The sequence below is a fragment of the Lepisosteus oculatus genome, chromosome 4 (genome assembly GCF_040954835.1).
Source record: "Lepisosteus oculatus isolate fLepOcu1 chromosome 4, fLepOcu1.hap2, whole genome shotgun sequence".
In the NCBI taxonomy this organism is placed as follows: Eukaryota; Metazoa; Chordata; class Actinopteri; order Semionotiformes; family Lepisosteidae; genus Lepisosteus; species Lepisosteus oculatus.
Genome location: NC_090699.1, coordinates 15,301,086 through 15,320,395, shown reverse-complemented (window position 1 = coordinate 15,320,395; position 19,310 = coordinate 15,301,086). Strand labels below are relative to the sequence as shown.

The 19,310-nt window shown below is 51.7% G+C and overlaps 1 protein-coding gene across 1 annotated transcript; it reads right to left on the bottom strand.

Annotated features, from left to right (window-relative positions):
• Positions 1–124: 124 nt before the first annotated feature.
• Positions 125–17,148, bottom strand: stx4 (syntaxin 4). The gene is made up of 11 exons (XM_006630199.3): positions 16,960–17,148; positions 15,338–15,451; positions 14,534–14,633; positions 12,051–12,125; positions 8,021–8,091; positions 7,342–7,450; positions 4,969–5,042; positions 4,332–4,469; positions 3,838–3,948; positions 2,802–2,930; positions 125–1,691 (listed from the first exon to the last, which is right to left on the bottom strand). Exons 1-10 carry the CDS (start codon positions 16,987–16,989, stop codon positions 2,850–2,852), a joined length of 903 nt encoding a protein of 300 aa, XP_006630262.1. The 5' UTR covers positions 16,990–17,148; the 3' UTR covers positions 125–1,691; positions 2,802–2,849.
• Between the last annotated feature and the right edge of the window lie 2,162 nt (positions 17,149–19,310).

Below are 19,310 nucleotides of genomic sequence, written 5' to 3'. Positions count from 1 at the left end.
GTGTGTATCAGCTGTATTGTATATGTGCGGCTACTGGGGTAAGCTGTAATTTCGTTTTTAAGATCTGTTCCCAAGAATCAAGCATATCTAGAAGGAGAAGTGAAGTAAACCAGTACGCAGTACGCAATATTAATATCATTTTATTTTATAAAAACACCTTGAATGTCAGTATAAGCAGGTTATATTTTAGTGTACAATGAAAGTGTCGGCAAACAGAATTCACCTCAAGGACGAGGCACAAACCACACGCTCAGAGCCGAGCCCGCTCTCCACTCCAGGCCTCCAACACAGCAGGAGGATGCTGCATGCCAGGTAGGGCAGGACACAGACGCTAATACCTTTAGAACCCGGCCACCTATGTCGTAAAGGGGGGGGTGGGTGGGTGCTCATTTTGATCTGGCAGTGCTCGGACGCCAGCGCGTCCCTGTCCTGAGCTCGAGCGCCGGCTCGGGACCTGCGAGGAGGCACATCCCGCGTCAGGTCGGCACAGGCGGTGCGAAACGACTTAACAGACCGCCGAGGAGCTCAACACGACGCCCATTTCAAACCCTTCGGCTTCAGAGCGCACGCACGGCCGGGGCGCACGTACGACACGCACACAGAACAGCGGAACAGCAGACACACACACACACACACACACACCTCATGCCTGGAAACGGGAGCCTCTTCTCCTTGAGGGAATACTGAAGAATTTGTATTCTTTTTGAGAATTTGAGAAACTGAACAAGATTCAAATATCCCGTTTCTGCAGAGCAAATAAGGCAGCAAATTTAAACATCACTGGCAGAACATAAATGATACACAGAGGTATTTAAATAAGACTAAAATGACTGAAATGTTAATATTCCCCGAAGTCCAATTACAGTATCCATCCAGCCATGTTCTGACAGCTTCATCCAGTACAGGGTCATGAGGGAGCCAGTCTATCCCAGCAAGCAACAGGTGCAAGGAAGAAACCAGAGCACCCGAAGCCCATGGGAGCATGGGGAGAGCATGCAGACTCCACACAGACAGCACCCCAGGAATTGAACCCAGGGCCCCAGCGCTGCCAGGCAGCAACGTCAACCACTGCGCCACCTTGCCACACCCATCCCATCATGCCAGAACTCAGTTAATGTAAGGGTTAATCCTGGGACAACTACAGTAACATCTGATAATTAAACCGTTAAGAAAAATGTGTGGAAATATTTTAAAACCGCCTCACAAAAATGTGTTCACTATAAATAGCTGCACACAAAGTAAAATAAATCGCAATAATTTCAAACGCGTAACAGACACTTTTGCTGTTCCAATCCGAAGTAGGTCATATGTTTTCAAATTCCCGCGCGACTGGAGCGGCGTGGGTCACCGGCGCGATCGCCGACCCCAGACGCACACGGAACACAGTCTGCCGAGCCGGGGCCTGCTGGGAAGGGGCCGCACACACGACGCGGAGGCTTGCTCTCGCACAGACAGACAAGCGCACACCCATCCGCGCACGCACACGCGCACTCACGCCAACAGCCCTGGGGGGGTGAAGACCATGGTATTATCGTCGCGGCTCAGGCAAGCCACAAGAGGGCCAAGGCGACGACGGAGTCTGGGCGGACGACGCCTCCGCAGGTCCGGAATTTGCTCAGTGCTGGGCCGACTTGTTCCTCCGAGTCAGGTGAGGACTGCACAGGGATGAAGACGCAGAAAGCAGGATCACACTGGAAAGAGAGAGAGAGAGGGGGGGACACAATCAGGTCTTAAACGAGAGCCTGTGATCTAGTCTAGATCCACAGGGGCGCACTGTGGAGCTCTCTTATCCCAGGAAAGCCCTTGTGTAAGAGGACTGCCTTGCGGTTTCTCAGCAGCTTTTGCTTCCTTGTGTTCATCCCACCGGAAAGATCCGAGATAAGGGTGATCATCCAGAGTGGCACAGGGGAGGCAGCGCTACGGCCCCGGTGTCCAATCCACAGCATCTGAGGTGCTGTGTGTGGGGAGTTCGCATGTCCCCCCCCCCCCCATTCACAAGGGTTTCCACCCGCAGTCCAGAGACATGCTGGGTGGTGAATTGGCTTCTGGGAAAACTGGCCCTGGTGTGAGTGTGTGTGTCGGTCTGCACTACAACGGACTGGTGTCCTGCCCGGGGTGTATCCTGCCTTGTCTGCTGCTTGCTGGCATAGACTCCGGCTCCCTGCGATCCTGAATTGGATGATGTCGTTAGAAAACAGATGGAAGGTTGGATGTTGCTGCACATTTTTTTAAAACGCCTGTTTGTGCTCCACTAGAGTAACAGCCCAGCTGTGTCAAGAGCAGCTACTGTTTTGCCTGGTGTTTCAGCACTGAGCAGCCACAAACACCAAGCACGTGGGCGATGGCTCAGACAGCTGCAATACCCTGCCCGCCCGGTAGGGGGCATCCTATCAAAGCTGCCTGCCTCTCTGTGCCTTGGTGTGAAAAGACGACAGATTCCTCCAACCCACAGTACCCTATTCTTTCCCACGCCAGCCAATAAAAATCAAATGACTCAAACTGCCTGCAGGGAGTCCAAAACAGCGTGTGGAAACTGAATGCTTCTCAAGCACGGAATCCCTCCCCAAACAACACAGAGGGATAAATATGATCAACTGACCCACATCCACTGAACTGCTGAAGACGACCGTTACTGCTGATATCCTAAATTACCCGCACAACTCCACTGCAAGATCTATTACATGAAAGCCAGCTTGGAGGTTAGGAATGGGCGACCGATGTCTTTAGTGCCAATAAAGCTCGCTGTACCTGAATTGGAGAGGTAGACAGACGGCCAGAGAGAGGGAAGAGGAGACACTCACCGGGAGAAGGCACCAGGAGGAGGAGGCGTGAGGCAGGCAGGGCCTCCGTCAGCTGGCGAACGTGCCGGCCAAGATGGCGATGATGACAAGGATGAGGACGATCACGCACACCGCGATGCACAGCTTCTTCTGCAAGAACACAGGTGGCAAGTCAGTCCAGCCTGACACCGACACGCGTCTTTGCACAAGGCGGAGACGGGCAGCACAACGTGCCACCATGTTGAGGAGAAGTATTTAATCTCAACTGCCCCTCACAGGACAGGGCTAACCACTGCGATCCCGAGTTGCCCCAAAACGATCCTGAACATCTAAAACAAGTATCCTGTTTTAGTTTAAGCGCTAGCGTGTCAGCACCGATACACGTGCCAGTGTGCGTTTGCTCATGCATGCATCACTACATGTATGTAGTATGTATGGACCATCGAACCAGGAAGACGACCAATCCCATAATGCAACATTCAACATGGCACCTGTGCCCTGTGTCAAGAGTTGGTGGCACCCTCCCTCTTGCCCGCTCGGACTCTTCCGTTACCACCCGCTGGGGCAGATGACCCGCCCCACTCGCGTGACCCGCCAGCCGCTCCGTCACGACCACCCCGAGCTCGTCACGGTGTCCTCCGATCGCGGCTCTCGTACTCGCTCCGAGATTCCCCGGCTCCCCGGATTTGCTCCTACTCCCTGCTTTCTGGTACCGGATTCTCCCTTCGCTGCTCTCGCTCGCTCGTGCCCTCCGGGTTCAGCCTGTGGTTCCGGGACCGCATTCCGGTTTTGCCTGCTGCCGCTCGCCAGGTTGACCCCTGACCCCTGACCTCTGACCCCTGACCCCCCACCCCCCACCCCCCACCCCCCCCACCTCCAATCAGGAGACCATGCCTTGAGCGAAAAAAGGGCATAGTCTTGCTCTTCACACCTCCCTCTACTAACAGAAAGGATGCCCCATTACCCCCAGCTGCAGAGACGGGCTTTGCAAAACCGGACGCGATGGTTGTTAAAGGGCTCGCTCGCCACCCCAGCCCTGAAGCCTCCTCCCCCTCACCTTCTGGGATTTCACGTGGTACTCCTTGGCCTTCTCCGTGTCAGCCGTGGCTTTCTCCACGTAGTTGGACGACTGCAGGATGTTGCTCTCGATGCGGTTCACCATCTCGCCCTGCCGAGACAAGAGGACAAGGGCCCAGCTGGCGCGTGCCGACTCCGGGGGCGGACGAGCACGGGCGGAGAACGGCCCGGGAGAGGCTGAGGGCAGTGGTGACGCACAGGCTGCAACACCCAGGAAGGCGCTAATGGGGACTGGGAGCAGGAGCTCGTCTTTACACAAAGGGTGGCTGGAGTGTGGAACAAGCTGCCCAGCCATGTTGTTGAAGCCGATACCCTGACCTCTCTCAAGAAACAGCTGGATGAGATCCTCCAGTCAGGACAGGAGGCTCTACTTTACACACAGGGGGGAAAACTGGATGGCTTTTGGAAACCTTCTTGTCTGTTTTTCACAAAATTAACCACTGGGATTGGTGTGAGAAAGGTGGGCTGGCTCACCTGGGCCTCCACCTCCATGGCCAGGTACTGGAACATCTCGTGTAGGTCTCGTATACTCCTCTCCAGCTTCAGGATCTCCTCGTGCCTAGTCTCGATCTCGTTCAGGGCCTGCTTGGTGGCATGTGTGTCCCTTAGGATCTGAGAGAGAGGTGGGGAAGGGTGCCCAATGATTATCCAGAAACATAGGATAATCCTATATTCTCGTGACACTGACTGGACACTCCAGTACATTAACACTGCACTGAGAGAGAGGGGTTCATACAGACACACTGACTGACTGGACACTCCAGTACATTAACACTGCACTGAGAGAGAGGGGTTCATACAGACACACTGACTGACTGGACACTCCAGTACATTAATACATTCTTAAGTAATTCTATACTGTATTATATGGGAACTAATTAAATTTGGGCTACAAAACTAATTAACCAATTGTATTAGAATCAGCACAGGGAAGTGTGATAGATAATAGAAAAATATTTAAGGACTGTTCTAATTAAATCAATTTGAGAAAAACACACAAAGCATCTCTGTGTGTTTCACTTCCATGTGCATGATTTTTAAAAAACTTTTGAGATGGACTCCTGACTATCTTTTAATGGGGAGATGGAAAAATTTCTCCAACAGCACTAACATTTTGTGTGAAGACATCCGTCTGTCCACTCTCCAGCATCTGGTCCAGCTCTTCGTCCGTCACGTTGGTCCCAGCTGAGAATCAAAACACCAGCACCATGAGGTACTGAGAGATACAAACACATTCAGAACACCAGCACCATGAGGTACTGAGAGATACACACACATTCAGAACACCAGCACCATGGGGTACTGAGAGATACATACACATTCAGAACACCAGCACCATGGGGTACTGAGAGATACAAACACATTCAGAACACCAGCACCATGAGGTACTGAGAGATACACACAGCCGTGTCCAGCCGGGCCTCACCGACACATTCAGAACACCAGCACCATGGGGTACTGAGAGATACACACACAGCTGGGCCAACCGGGCCTCACCAACACATTCAGAACACCAGCACCATGGGGTACTGAGAGATACACACAGCCGGGCCTCACCGACACATCAACTGCTATAGGCCAATGCCTGGCACAAAATATAATGCACAAAAAATAAACGAACACACTTTCTTGCGGTGCCGTCTACATGTGTTTAACAGTACACAGGTCTTTACTTGCACCTCGGCACTTTATTTTGTTCTGTCGTTGCATACAGTACATGTCTACACTACATCACTACATCCCGCTATTGTCAAAAGACTACTCTACTCTATTTTCACAAACACGTCCTGCTGCAACAGGTCTGCTGCCCAGCTCATCTGCTGGAGCGAGGCTTTCTGAAGGACCCCTCTGCTGGACAGTATGTGCAGGAGAGGGGATACCCAGGAACGCTGGGTCGAAACGCACGAAAGACATGGAGAAAAGGAAAACTTACTGATCGCCTGGAGCGCGTGGAGAGGCACAGGGAGAGCACAAACAACAGAAGAAAGGTTTAGGACAAGACCCTTCACCCACGAGCTCTGTAGAAGACCCCCCCCCTCAGTTTCCTGTACTTTGCTGTCCTTTCAGAGCAGGGGAACTGCACCGCTACTTTTTATACCCCCGGGGTTAGAAAGAATCGGCGTTGCCTCCTATTTACGCCACAAAATAGATTAAACTTCCAGGTGCTGCATGTGCAGCCTCATATTCTGTGTTTCAGAGCACAGTAACGAAATTTCTGGTGATGTGTGTAGCCCTGTGACACTGTAATCAAGCAGGCTTGTGAATAGAACTCTTTTAATCCAAAAGAAATATTACTCTCCACTTTGGGACTGTTTTGCCTACAAATACTACTTGCTTGTTAACTTGGAGCGTTTCTGCAGTGAAATGTCTCCTGCACAAACTATACTAATTTGCTGGTAAATTACATTAGTTATTACAGTGGCTAGTGAGCAGGAAGGGCTGCTTCAGGTGACAAATCATGGGAACTCGAAGGTGAGTTTGCGACACCATGGCGACTCATAGTATTTTCACAAAGTTCACAATTTTGTGCTTCACTTGAAATCTGTACATTTTTTTTCTGTACCGTCAATGGATTTATTTTGTTACCGAGGCTTAAGAATCTGACTGCAGGTCCTCTTTAAGGATCTGTTTTAATTTCTATGGCATAAACCACTGGGATTAACTTTGTTTGTTCCCAGCCTCAGTTAAAACCTGGCCCAATCCACTGTTCGCTTTAGTCTGTCATTGTACCATGGCCTCCTAATAACCCCCCTCTCTGAACTGGCTACATCACTCTGCTCTCCTCCCCACTGAGAGCTGGTGTGTGTGAGCAGACTGGAGCATCATCCAGGAGGGGAGACCCCATTACCTGTAAAGAGGTAGAGAGTGGAGTGTCCAGAAAAGCGCTATATAAGAGTTAGGAATTATTACTACTACTTTGAGCCCCATGGCACCAACAGCTGCACAAGACATCAATCAGAGTCCTGATGCAGATAAGATAAGATCACCACATACAATCTCTTGCATTAGGAATGTGTCTTTTCCCAGACCCCAGCTTGCTCCCCATGAGACACACAGACAGGGAGAGAGAAGCTGGGGGTCAGAGCGCAGGGTCAGCCATTTATACAGCACCCCCGGAGCAGCTGGGGTGAAGGGCCTCGCTCAGGGGCCTAATGGAGTAGGATTCCTCTGCCGGCCGCGGGATCCCGAGCCACAGAGCCACCGCTCCGCCCGCGAGAGCTTCTCACAAGGTTCACAAGAGCCAAGGACAAACCCGCCCAGCTCACCAATTCCGTGGCACCACTGAGGGAACCCCATTCCAGGTCAGCTAAGGACACAGCTCAGCCGCTGTTCTAGATCAAAGGGTCCTTCCCTGCACAAGACAAGGACGCCATTTCCACAGCCCGTCAGCTCCGTCACAGAGCGCAGAGCCCTGCCCGGAGAGCAGGAGCGTGCCGTGTCTCGCTCCAGTGCCCTGCGGCGGGAGCGGGAGGCGCAGACTCACTGATCTTCAGCTGGCGCTGGATCCTCTCCACGTTGCGGTCCCTGTACTGCGACTGCACGGCGTTGCATCTGCCCATCAGCTCCACAAACTCCCGCGACAGGATCCCGTGCTGCGGGGGGCACAGAGCGTCGGTCAGCAACACAGACGGGGGAGCTCGGGACAAAATCTTGCAGGGCACTTTGTTGCACTTCAGGTGTTACGGGCTCTGGCACACAGGTCAACTCCAAGCGCACGTCTCCTCCACTTTCTAACCAGACACAGAGCTCTGGAGCGCAGGCCTCAGCGCCACATTCCCTCCTCACCTGGATCACTTCCTTCTACAGAGGCCCAGCCTTCCCAGCAAGACCGAGTGCGGAGTCTCGGTCCACCCAGGGTCTGCCTTGGGGCCTTTAAAGGCAGGCCGTGGAGGATGTGGGGTCACTACCCCCGGGGAACAGCCACAGCACGGCGGCTGGCCCCCACCTTCCCAGGGGTGACTGCAGGGCCTGACCGATACGCTGCACACACACCCAAGACCTGCGCCCAGCTGGTCCGGCCTGAGGTGGCTCAAACTGCTATCTGACTGCTGCCACACAGGCACCCCCGGACAGACCTGGGGCTCCCCTGAACGGGGCAATTCAATCAACTCTGAAAGAGCGTGGACCGGGGCGACAGCCTGCCCTGCTGCAGGGCCGCTCACCTGTGTTCTCTGCATCCTAACGTTGACAGGCACATACTTCCCATCCTCCTCTTCCTTTTTGGGTTCAATACCTGAAAAACAGAAAACACAGTAAACACAAGGCAAGGCACTGTACATCTCTGCCAAAACAAAACTGTTGATTGGACGCTTAGGAAAACATTTGTCCAGCTTGGTTCAGTAACTCCTCCTGTTTTGTAAGGCAAAGGTGATTTTAATCCCATCCACCCATTTTCAAACCACTTTATCCAGTACAGGGTCACGGAAGAGCAAGCAGTGGGTGCAAGGCAGGGTTTACCCTGGACAGGACACCAGTCCATCACAGGACACACACAGACACACACTCTCACACACCCTGGAGAGGACACCAGTCCATCACACGACACATACAGACACACACTCTCACACACCCTGGACAGGACACCAGTCCATCACAGGACACACACAGACACACTCTCACACACACCCTGGACAGGACACCAGTCCATCACAGGACACACACTCTCACACACCCTGGACAGAACACCAGTCCATCACAGGACACACAGACACACTCTCTCACACACCCTGGACAGGACACCAGTCCATCACAGGACACACACTCTCACACACCCTGGACAGAACACCAGTCCATCACAGGACACACACAGACACACACCGTCACACACCCTGGACAGGACACCAGTCCATCACAGGACACACACAGACACACACTCTCACACACACCCTGGACAGGACACCAGTCCATCACAGGACACACACTCTCACACACCCTGGACAGAACACCAGTCCATCACAGGACACACACAGACACACACTGTCACACACCCTGGACAGGACACCAGTCCATCACAGGACACACACTCTCACACACCCTGGACAGGACACCAGTCCATCACAGGACACACAGACACACACTCACACACACCCTGGACAGGACGCCAGTCCATCACAGGACACACACAGACACACACCCTGGACAGGACGCCAGTCCATCACAGGACACACACAGACACACACTCACACACACCCTGGACAGGACGCCAGTCCATCACAGGACACACACTCTCACATACCCTGGGCAGGACACCAGTCCATCACAGGACACACACAGACACACACTCTCACACACCCCGGACAGGACACCAGCCCATCACAGGACACACACTCTCACACACCCCGGACAGGACACCAGCCCATCACAGGACACACACTCTCACACACCCCGGACAGGACACCAGCCCATCACAGGACACACACTCTCACACACCCCGGACAGGACACCAGCCCATCACAGGACACACACTCTCACACACCCCGGACAGGACACCAGTCCATCACAGGACACACACTCTCACACACCCTGGACAGGACACCAGTCCATCACAGGACAAACACAGACACACACTCTGGACAGGACACCGGTCCATCACAGGGCAGACTGACACAGACACACACTTACACACTTACAATTTTCCAGAAGCCAATTATCCTACCAGCATGTCTTTGGGAAGAAGCCAGAGCACCCAGAGAAAACCCACACGAACACGGGAAGAACATGCGAACTCCACACAGACAGCACCCCAAGAATTGAACCCGGGGCTCCAGCGCTGCGAAGCAGCCATGCTCACCACTGCACCATTACGATGCCTGTTTTTACTTCCTTAATAAACCATTCAATTCTTTCACAAGTAACAGGGCTGTGACTGATTCTACAAAACTCTGAGCACAAGCTGGCCACCGAACTGCAGAAGGAAAAGGCTCAAGTTTTTTCTGATCAATTTGCCAGGCGGTAGAAGCCGGCATAAATGCGAAGTGTTTAAAAATGACTCTGCTGTCATGCTGCATCACAGCCACTAACACCAGCCTGAGTTAACACATGTTCCCCAGCTCAAGTGACACAGCCTGCGCAGGAACAGGTTTAAGCAGATGTCTAAACAAAGCAGATCTGTGGAGCTGTGAACCATGAACGGCTGTCAGCAACACAGAGTAACCCTTACACACCATGACACACACAGCAAGCAGGACCTGACTGACCAGCGGAGACGTCACCACGGTTACATGAACATAAGAGCACAAGCCGGGTCACAAACGAGAGCAGCCATTCGGCCTGTCTGGCCTGCTTGGAAGCTCTTGGTTAATTGATCACAGGATCTCATCGAGCTGTTCCCTGAGAGAAGTCTGGGTCCAGCAAGTCTCGTTACAGCTTTCTCCACACTCCCATAACCTCTAGCTCGTGTATCACAGGCCGTCTGTCTGTCAATGTCTTTGAGGATTTTGAATACTTTTATTTTATTCACCTTGCAATATTCTCTCTTCAAGACTAAAGAGACTCGGTTCCTGCAGCCTCTCAGTATGGGACACTCCCTTCAGACTAAAGAGACTCGCTTCCTTCAGCCCATCAGTGTAGGACACTCCCTTCAGCCTCAGAATGTATTCTAGAATAGGCTTTATATATCACAATACTCTTCTAGCTCTGCTTTAACAGATCCAAACAAAATGACATAATGAGGTTTTTATGTCACTGAAGTTCCTCCTTCTCCAGAGATCACAGTGTGTTCTGCTCTTGGGCATGCTTTTATCGAAACACTAGTTAGTTTGTGCCGTGACATAGCCACAGCCCGGTGAGAACTTTCCTCTGAAAATCCCCGGAGATCTGTTTGCAGGGAAGCACAGTGCAGTAGCACATCTGACCACTATGTGTCAGACAGACTATGCGTCACTCTCCCTTGATTAAAAACTGTAGTTCAGGGTGTTTCCCTTAACATTTGTACTGCTGTCTTTCTCAGCCTTACGGGTTTTAAACTAAAAAACAACAACATCTTGTTTGTTTTTTCTCAAAGAACTGGGATGTCCTAGGTAAACCATCCTCTGCCAGAGTAAGAGGGCCTTTACCCCTGCATCAGACTCCAACCAATCAAAATAATCCATCCCCTTTATCCAGTACAGGGTCATGGGGGAGCTGGAGTCTATCCCAGCAAGCAACAAGCGCATGGTGGGGTACACCTGGACAGGACACCATTCCGTCACAGGACACACACTCTCACACACCCTGGACAGGACACCAGTCCATCACAGGACACACACAGACACACACTCTCACACACACCCTGGGCAGGACACCAGTCCATCACAGGACACACACAGACACACACTCTCACACACACCCTGGGCAGGACACCAGTCCATCACAGGACACACACAGACACACACTCTCACACACACCCTGGGCAGGACACCAGTCCATCACAGGACACACACAGACACACACTCTCACACATACCCTGGGCAGGACACCAGTCCATCACAGGACACACACAGACACACACTCTCACACATACCCTGGGCAGGACACCAGTCCATCACAGGACACACACAGACACACACTCTCACACACACCCTGGGCAGGACACCAGTCCATCACAGGACACACACAGACACACACTCTCACACACACCCTGGGCAGGACACCAGTCCATCACAGGACACACACAGACACACACTCTCACACACCCTGGACAGGACACCAGTCCATCACAGGACACCCACATTAACATATCAGCACGCTTGAACACGGAGAGAGCATGCAAACTCTACACAGATAGCACCCCAGGTGCAGAATCGAACCCGGGGCCCCGGCACCATGTTAGCCATGCACCGCCATGCCAGCCCCAGTCAAAACCAACCCTTCTAATCCAGGGAAAAAGAGGTCTGTTCCCAGTCGGCTTCTGTAGAGCCGAAGCTCCACCCAGCCGCAAAACTGGAATAACCACACCGCCGCCGACGGGCCCCAGAAGCGAGTTCCTTCTCCCCGCGCCGGGATTTGTTTTTGTTTTGTTTTTTAAACCCTTCCGAGCCCGACGTGAGGGCGACGGGTTTGTCCGCCACCGCGAAAAGACACGGGCCTCTGCCAGCGTCGACCCCGGCACACGAGGGCAGGGGTTACTCACCCGACAGGGGGCACGCGCATGGCACCCAGCCCTGCCGCCCCGAGGGAGGGAGGGAGGGAGGACGGCTGTGGCGGCAGACTTACTCTTCAGCTTCTTCTGAATGTGGCTGGCACTCATCTTGATCTCGTCCCTCAGCGCCTGCAGGTCTCGCTTCATACCTGAGGGGAGACAACCCAGATCAACAGGGGTCAGGGGTGAGGACAGGACGGGCGGGACCCCCCCCTCCTGAAACCTTCACTTCCGCTACGGCCATATCCATGCGACACAGCACGGGGCACAAAAAGGACGAGACTCAAACCCATATCGGGATCTGGAACCCTGTCCTTAGGCAGCATGCAGGGTCTGATGTAGACACTGGTGCAGGCGGCTCATAGTCCACAGAGTGGGGGGAAAAATGGTCAGTTCAACAAGCTTCGTTTTAACAGCCCATTATCCCATCACCCGATGACACCGTCTTTGAAACCACTCTATAAGACAGGACTATTACTTTGCAATGCGAAGTTTTGAGGTGTCACATTAGGCACTTTTCTTTGAGGTCAGGTTGAATGATTCGAAAAATCAGATGAGATGAGTTGAAGTCGGGGGGGGGAAGAACTGACAAAACTGTAAAAAAACATGTTTTATTTAGGGAAAAAAAGAACAAAGTGCGTAATGAGAAATAATTCAGGAGGAAATGCCCCTTGTGCTGCACTGTTCTGGTGGTGGGGGGGCAGGGCAGAACCAAGCCCAGATACAGACCAACTCCACTCCAAGACATCTTAATATCTAAAACGGAGACTTATACCTGCAATCTCTCGGCTCAAGCCCAGACTCGGGGAAATTTCTCTGGGCAGAGAAGTGAAAACCTTACAGTACTGCTCTGAAACAGCACCTCCGTTGTACACAGCTCCTACAGGGAACAGAGGTGCACAGTATTGTACTTATCCCAAATACAGCACCCTGGATCGCACTGCAAGACAGGGCTTGTCGTCACCTCCCAGGCTTCCTGGGAAACGTGCCCAGTGACTCAGGGCTGGGATCCGGTGGAGTGCGTCTGGTGCTTTTCTACATCGGGGGGACCCAAGAGGGCAGGATCCTTCAGCACAAGCTAAACCATTGGCTGAAGGAAGCACATCTCCAGTCTTCCTCAGGAGACGCCGTTGGGTGAAGGCAGCGCATCTCCAGTCTTCCTCAGGAGACGCCGTTGGGTGAAGGCAGCGCATCTCCAGTCTTCCTCAGGAGACGCCGTTGGGTGAAGGCAGCGCATCTCCAGTCTTCCTCAGGAGACGCCGTTGGGTGAAGGCAGCGCATCTCCAGTCTTCCTCAGGAGACGCCGTTGGGTGAAGGCAGCGCATCTCCGGTCTCCTGCAGGAGATGCCGTTGGGTGAAGGCAGCGCATCTCTGGTCTCCTGCAGGAGATGCCGTTGGCTGAAGGCAGCGCCTCTCCAGTCTTCCTCAGGAGACGCCGTTCGGTGAAGGCAGCGCATCTCCGGTCTCCCGCAGGAAACGCCGTTGGGTGAAGGCAGCGCATCTCCAGTCTTCCTCAGGAAACGCCGTTGGGTGAAGGCAGCGCATCTCCAGTCTTCCTCAGGAGACGCCGTTGGGTGAAGGCAGCGCATCTCCAGTCTTCCTCAGGAGACGCCGTTGGGTGAAGGCAGCGCATCTCCAGTCTTCCTCAGGAGACGCCGTTGGGTGAAGGCAGCGCATCTCCAGTCTCCCGCAGGAGACGCCGTTGGGTGAAGACAGCGCATCTCCGGTCTTCCTCAGGAGACACCGTTGGGTGAAGGCAGCGCATCTCCAGTCTTCCTCAAGAGACGCCGTTGGGTGAAGGCAGCGCATCTCCGGTCTCCCATAGGAGACGCCGTTGGGTGAAGGCAGCGCATCTCCAGTCTTCCTCAGGAGACGCCGTTGGCTGAAGGCAGCGCATCTCCAGTCTTCCTCAGGAGACGCCGTTGGGTGAAGGCAGCGCATCTCCAGTCTCCCATAGGAGACGCCGTTGGGTGAAGGCAGCGCATCTCCAGTCTTCCTCAGGAGACGCTGTTGGCTGAAGGCAGCGCATCTCCAGTCTTCCTCAGGAGACGCTGTTGGCTGAAGGCAGCGCATCTCCAGTCTTCCTCAGGAGACGCTGTTGGCTGAAGGCAGCGCATCTCCAGTCTCCCGCAGGAGACGCTGTTTGGTGAAGGGGTAAATAAATTGCTACATCTGTAAATGAGGCATGGCCTACGAATGCATAGCCAAAGGATCCACTCCTGGGTTTTACCAGTGGCAGATATTTGAACCAAGACTGCAGCCTCCAAATGCATAGCAGGTTGATCCAGTTCCAGGTTTTGTAAGCTGCTAAGCTTTTCGACTCCGCCACATGCAACAGCAACTCCGCGAGAGCTGGGCAGACCTTCATCCTGCAGTGCTCATCCCCTAGAACAGAGCACCATGCCGCTCCAGAAACACGTCATCACCGCGCACTGAAAGAAGGACGCTTCACAGGCGCCTTCTGAACCGGAGCTCTGACCATCCGGAAAGGAAGGAGCCGAGTCCCGTTCCGCGTGCAATGTCGCACGGGAGTGTCCCGGGGGAGAAGCTTACTCACTTTCCTCAGGCAGGGCCACTCCCAGTATCGTCCTCTGCTTGACCTCCAGGCTGTTGACCTTCATGGTGAGAGCGGCCAGGCCCTCGTGGATCTCTCTCACCTGCCGGACAGACACGGGGTCCAAGAGGTTAGTGACCGGCGCCCCCACAGGACACGCAGTCCCCCGATTTATTTATAGGGGGCGGTGCTTTTCCGACCCACTGAACGATTCTATCTTCCCAGCATGCCTCAAACGGACAGATCGCTTGTAGGTCTTCCTACACGCACCGGTAACACAGGAAGCCAACACAAGGCAGGTCACAAAAGAGAGGAGGCACATACCCAAGGGGACGTCCACTGGAGGAAATGATTAGTTTCGTTTCGCTACTTTATTGTGCTTTGCGCCCAAGGTTCTTGCGAGGCAGAGACTACTACCAGCTACTGCTCAGCAAGTCAGGCAGAGAAGAGAGACAGGGCTGCGCTGTGTGAACTAAGGGGGGAATTATAGAGAAAACCAGGAGGACGAGCCCAGAGGGATGTATGTACCCAGGACACCAGCCCCACTCCCTACATCGCTCTGCAGAGGATATTTTACGACACACTTTCAACACTGCTCAGCAGGAACTTAAATACATCAATTCTAGTTAAAAGTTCTTCTTGTGACTTTATGGGTTCGTCACACATGGAAACATCAGTGTTGTTCCTGTGGCTGGGATTCCCAGACTGCTCCAGCTTGGATTCAGACCTTCAGGGGTGACCGTCACCGAGGGGACACTAGTCCACCATAGACAGATTCTCATTAACAGGTTCAAGAGTTAAAATTACCTTCTGGAAAAATTCATCGTTCTCATCCTTGGCAGCTTTCTGTGATGTTTTCCCTGTTCCTGGCTTTATCATCAGAGGTCTGCCTTCCTCCTCCTCATCAGAACTCTCCGCCTTCTGCACACAGAGAGAGAGGGGTTCATACAGACACACTGACTGACTGGACACTCCAGTACATTAACACTGCACTGAGAGAGAGGGGTTCATACAGACACACTGACTGACTGGACACTCCAGTACATTAACACTGCACTGAGAGAGAGGGGTTCATACAGACACACTGACTGACTGGACACTCCAGTACATTAACACTGCACTGAGAGAGAGGGGTTCATACAGACACACTGACTGACTGGACACTCCAGTACATTAACACTGCACTGAGAGAGAGGGGTTCATACAGACACACTGACTGGACACTCCAGTACATTAACACTGCACTGAGAGAGAGGGGTTCATACAGACACACTGACTGACTGGACACTCCAGTACATTAACACTGCACTGAGAGAGAGGGGTTCATACAGACACACTGACTGGACACTCCAGTACATTAACACTGCACTGAGAGAGGGATTAATACACTCTTTTACTCACACAGGTGTTGGTATTAATCTGATCTAAGGGGAGTACAACACAGCACTGCAGAGGGAAACCGAAAGCGAGGAGCAACGTTCATCAGTATTTCCACGTTAATACTCTTAGGCTTTATGACAGACTCCAGGGTAGCTCAAGTTGGGACTACTAACACATCCAGAAGAAAATCACCCAAAACAAACAGCACCTTTAATATTAAATTTACCGGTATGCTTGAATATTTAATTCAAAAAGACACTAGGCGTATTAACTCACAACCTCTGTCCGCATACTGCCCAGATTAACCGAGAACCACTGACAGACTGGTACTGTCTGACAGAGGGACACTGTCCGTACTAAGCGCGAGAGACGTTTGGTGGAAAAAACGTGGAGATACTGGGCAGTGGCAGGCGATCATTCAAGTTGACATAAAGACCGTCCCTTGTGGGCGTCCGGGACAAAGTACTCTTATTCCATGCAACAAGTCGAGCTCCTTCGTCCTTTCCGTGTGAAGTTTCGTTTCGGGCTGGACGTCACTGAAGAAGACACCTTCTGTGTGTGTGTGTCAGGAGCCCCCGGACTGCCTGTTGAGGTGGAGCGCTATTTATACACCGGGCAGCCCCGGAGGGGGGTTTGGAGAAACTATTTTTTAAACAGGCCGTCGCTTCTCAGCTCCCGTGTGTTGTTTTCTTAGTGCTTCAGAACATAGCAGAAGATACAACACAGATAACAGGGAACCAGACGATGAGAGGAAGCCCAGATACGCGATTTTAACTGTCTTCCTTCTTTGTCCTTTTAATTTCAACGGGACCTTCACAAATCTATCTTTTATTATTATTATCATGCTTATTTTCCACGATCAGCGCCTCGTCAACGACTGAAGTGCAAAAAAAAAAGGACGAGGGCAAAGCTACCCCCAGCCCTTTCTCGGTGTCGATCGCGACGTAGAAAGTAGCGAGACTGTGTGCCACAACACGCCCAGGGTGCGTGCAAAGCAGACAGCCACCAGCCCGGCTGGCCGAGGGTCGGAGAGACGGGACCGCACTTACATCGCCCAGCTCTCTCGTCCGGTCTCGCATCTCGGCTGCACCCCGACCCCACTCGCATCCAGACCCGACACGGAAAACGGACTTTGCACCCGGGCTCTACGACGGCACGCACTCGACCTCCTCCTGCGCTCCCAGTAAACTTTCCTGCCAGCGGCGCTGCAGCGTGACTCTGCCGGCCAATCACGCCGCCCTCCGGGAGGAAGTCGGGCCCCGCGCATGCGCGGCCGGCCTGCGCAGGGGAGGGCGGGAGCAGGGGGTGGTCTGGGTGTCGCTTATTGTGATTCCTTCGGAATGGAAGTGATTTATTCTCCGGTTGAGAACAATTTAAGGGGGTTTAAACTATCCCTGACCCCTTTCATTAATGACAGTGCGGTAGTCATTCGCGTTGCTCGCTAGGGGGCCCTGGTGTTCCAACTGCAGTTGTTCCCAGAAGAATCATTAACGTCATTCAGCCAACGCAGCACATCACTACTCGGGGCAAAGTGTTTATAGTATTACAATCTAGCGGACTTTATAGATCGATAAAATACATAAATCAGGCGACACAACAGCGAGCACAAAACGGAGCATTTAAAAACTTGGCTCTATCCGAGGAACCGATGTTTCAGTGGTGGTTGCAGTAGTGTTTGGGTGAAACACGAACCAGAGGGCACGAGTGACAGTTGCAAGGAAGCGCATTTAAAATTCAGAGCAGGAGGCAGCATTTTACACAAAGGGTGGTGGGAGTGTGGAACAAGCTGCCCAGCCATGTTGTTGAAGCCGATACCTTGTTTCAGGACACAGCTGTATGAGATCCTGATGATCTCACTCTTCATATACTGTAGATATGCAGTACCAGTACCAGTCAAAGGTACTGTGTGAAACCAGGTTTTTCCATCATTATCTGTAGTTTAAACTGTATAAACTTGTTAATCAACACTTAATATTTAATTACATGATACTGTATGTGAACTTATAATCTTAGGTGAACTGCATTGAAAATGTTAATTTTTCATTTTCAATAAAATGAATACTCAAAGCAAGCAGTCTGAAGCCCAGGTTAATTAAAAGTCAGAAATGTGTATAACACGGTGTTAGCACACTAAAAGAAGTTTGAAATTGTCTTTGTTAGATGTTCCCACAGTTTACTAGCATGTTACCTCATTTACCTTTTGTAAAGACACACGTGATTATTATAAATATAGGGAGCATGGGCAAACGTTTGTCATTCCTGAATGAACATAGCAAAATTTGCTCAGCAAGCAAGGAAGAAACACAGTTTATAATTACTTTAAGAAATGAAAGTCAATCTTTAAGACAAATTGCAAGAACAAATTGCTAGTGTCAGTAACTGCTGTGGCCAAGACTATCAAACGATATGAAGAATCTGGCACTCAGGAGGACCGAAAAAGATCAGGCAGGCCAAAGGTGACCTCAGAATCAGAGAATACGTTCATTAGAGTCACAAGTCTGCCAAACTGGCGACTAACTGACCCTGAAATACAGGCTGAGCTCAGTGCAACTAGAAGACCAGATGTTTCAGAGGAGTTCACCTGTTCAGAGGAGGTTGCGTGAAGCTGGCCTCAAAGGTCCATTTTCTGTGTTTTTTGGCCCAGGCAGGTCTCTTCTTCTTATTCTGCACTCTTAACAAGGGTGTCTTTGCAGCAGTCTTCCTGGTAGGCCAGCGTCACACCGCCGCCTCTGAAAATGATCCAAAACGATCCTTTGCTTTGAGACTGTGTGTTTTTGTTTTTGCAAATTGAAGTGTGCTTTTCCTTCTAACGCTCGGTGTCACTTCACATCATTAATAAACCAGGCCAGTTTGTGGGTCAGCAGTTCCCACCGTGTTTCTGTTAACTACTGCGCACACACAGTATTTATCACTGCCCAGATCCACTGATCTTCAGATCTGGGGCTCTTGGCAGGACCAGGAAAGTGCTACAGAGTTGCAGCCTTCAGAGTTTTAGCCTTGCAGTTTTCAGCCCAGCCAGATCAATCAGTGAAAATCCATCTGTCACCCTCTTCCAAACTACAGTAACACATCTTTATTGATTCATGACGCAAAGTGAAAATACAATCTTTAGCGATTTCTTGTTCTTTTAAAAAAGCTGTACTGTATATATGATCATTAATGTTTTTAATTTGTGCCTGTTCCTGTTTTTAAGCTAAGGTTATTACTGTCGTTTTGAATGGAAGAGTTTACATTAAAACAGATGAGATGGAGAAAATAGTTTTATCTGAAATACTCCCATGCACACGATTCCTACGTCGAAAATACTCCAGTCCACACGATTCTTATATAGAAAATACTCCAGTCCACACGATTAATATATCCAAAATACTCCAGTCCACCCTATTCCTATATCTGAAAT

Bases quoted from the DNA above. Each gene is read 5' to 3' on its own strand.
- stx4 (XM_006630199.3), bottom strand. From the start codon at position 16,989: ATGCGAGACCGGACGAGAGAGCTGGGCGAT. The intron at 5,043-7,341 runs GTGAGTCTGCGC...TTTGATTCTCAG, and splicing joins CCAGCGCCAGCTGAAGATCA to CTGGGACCAACGTGACGGAC. The intron at 4,470-4,968 runs GTTAGTGCTGTT...CCTCTCTCTCAG, and splicing joins CGGATGTCTTCACACAAAAT to ATCCTAAGGGACACACATGC.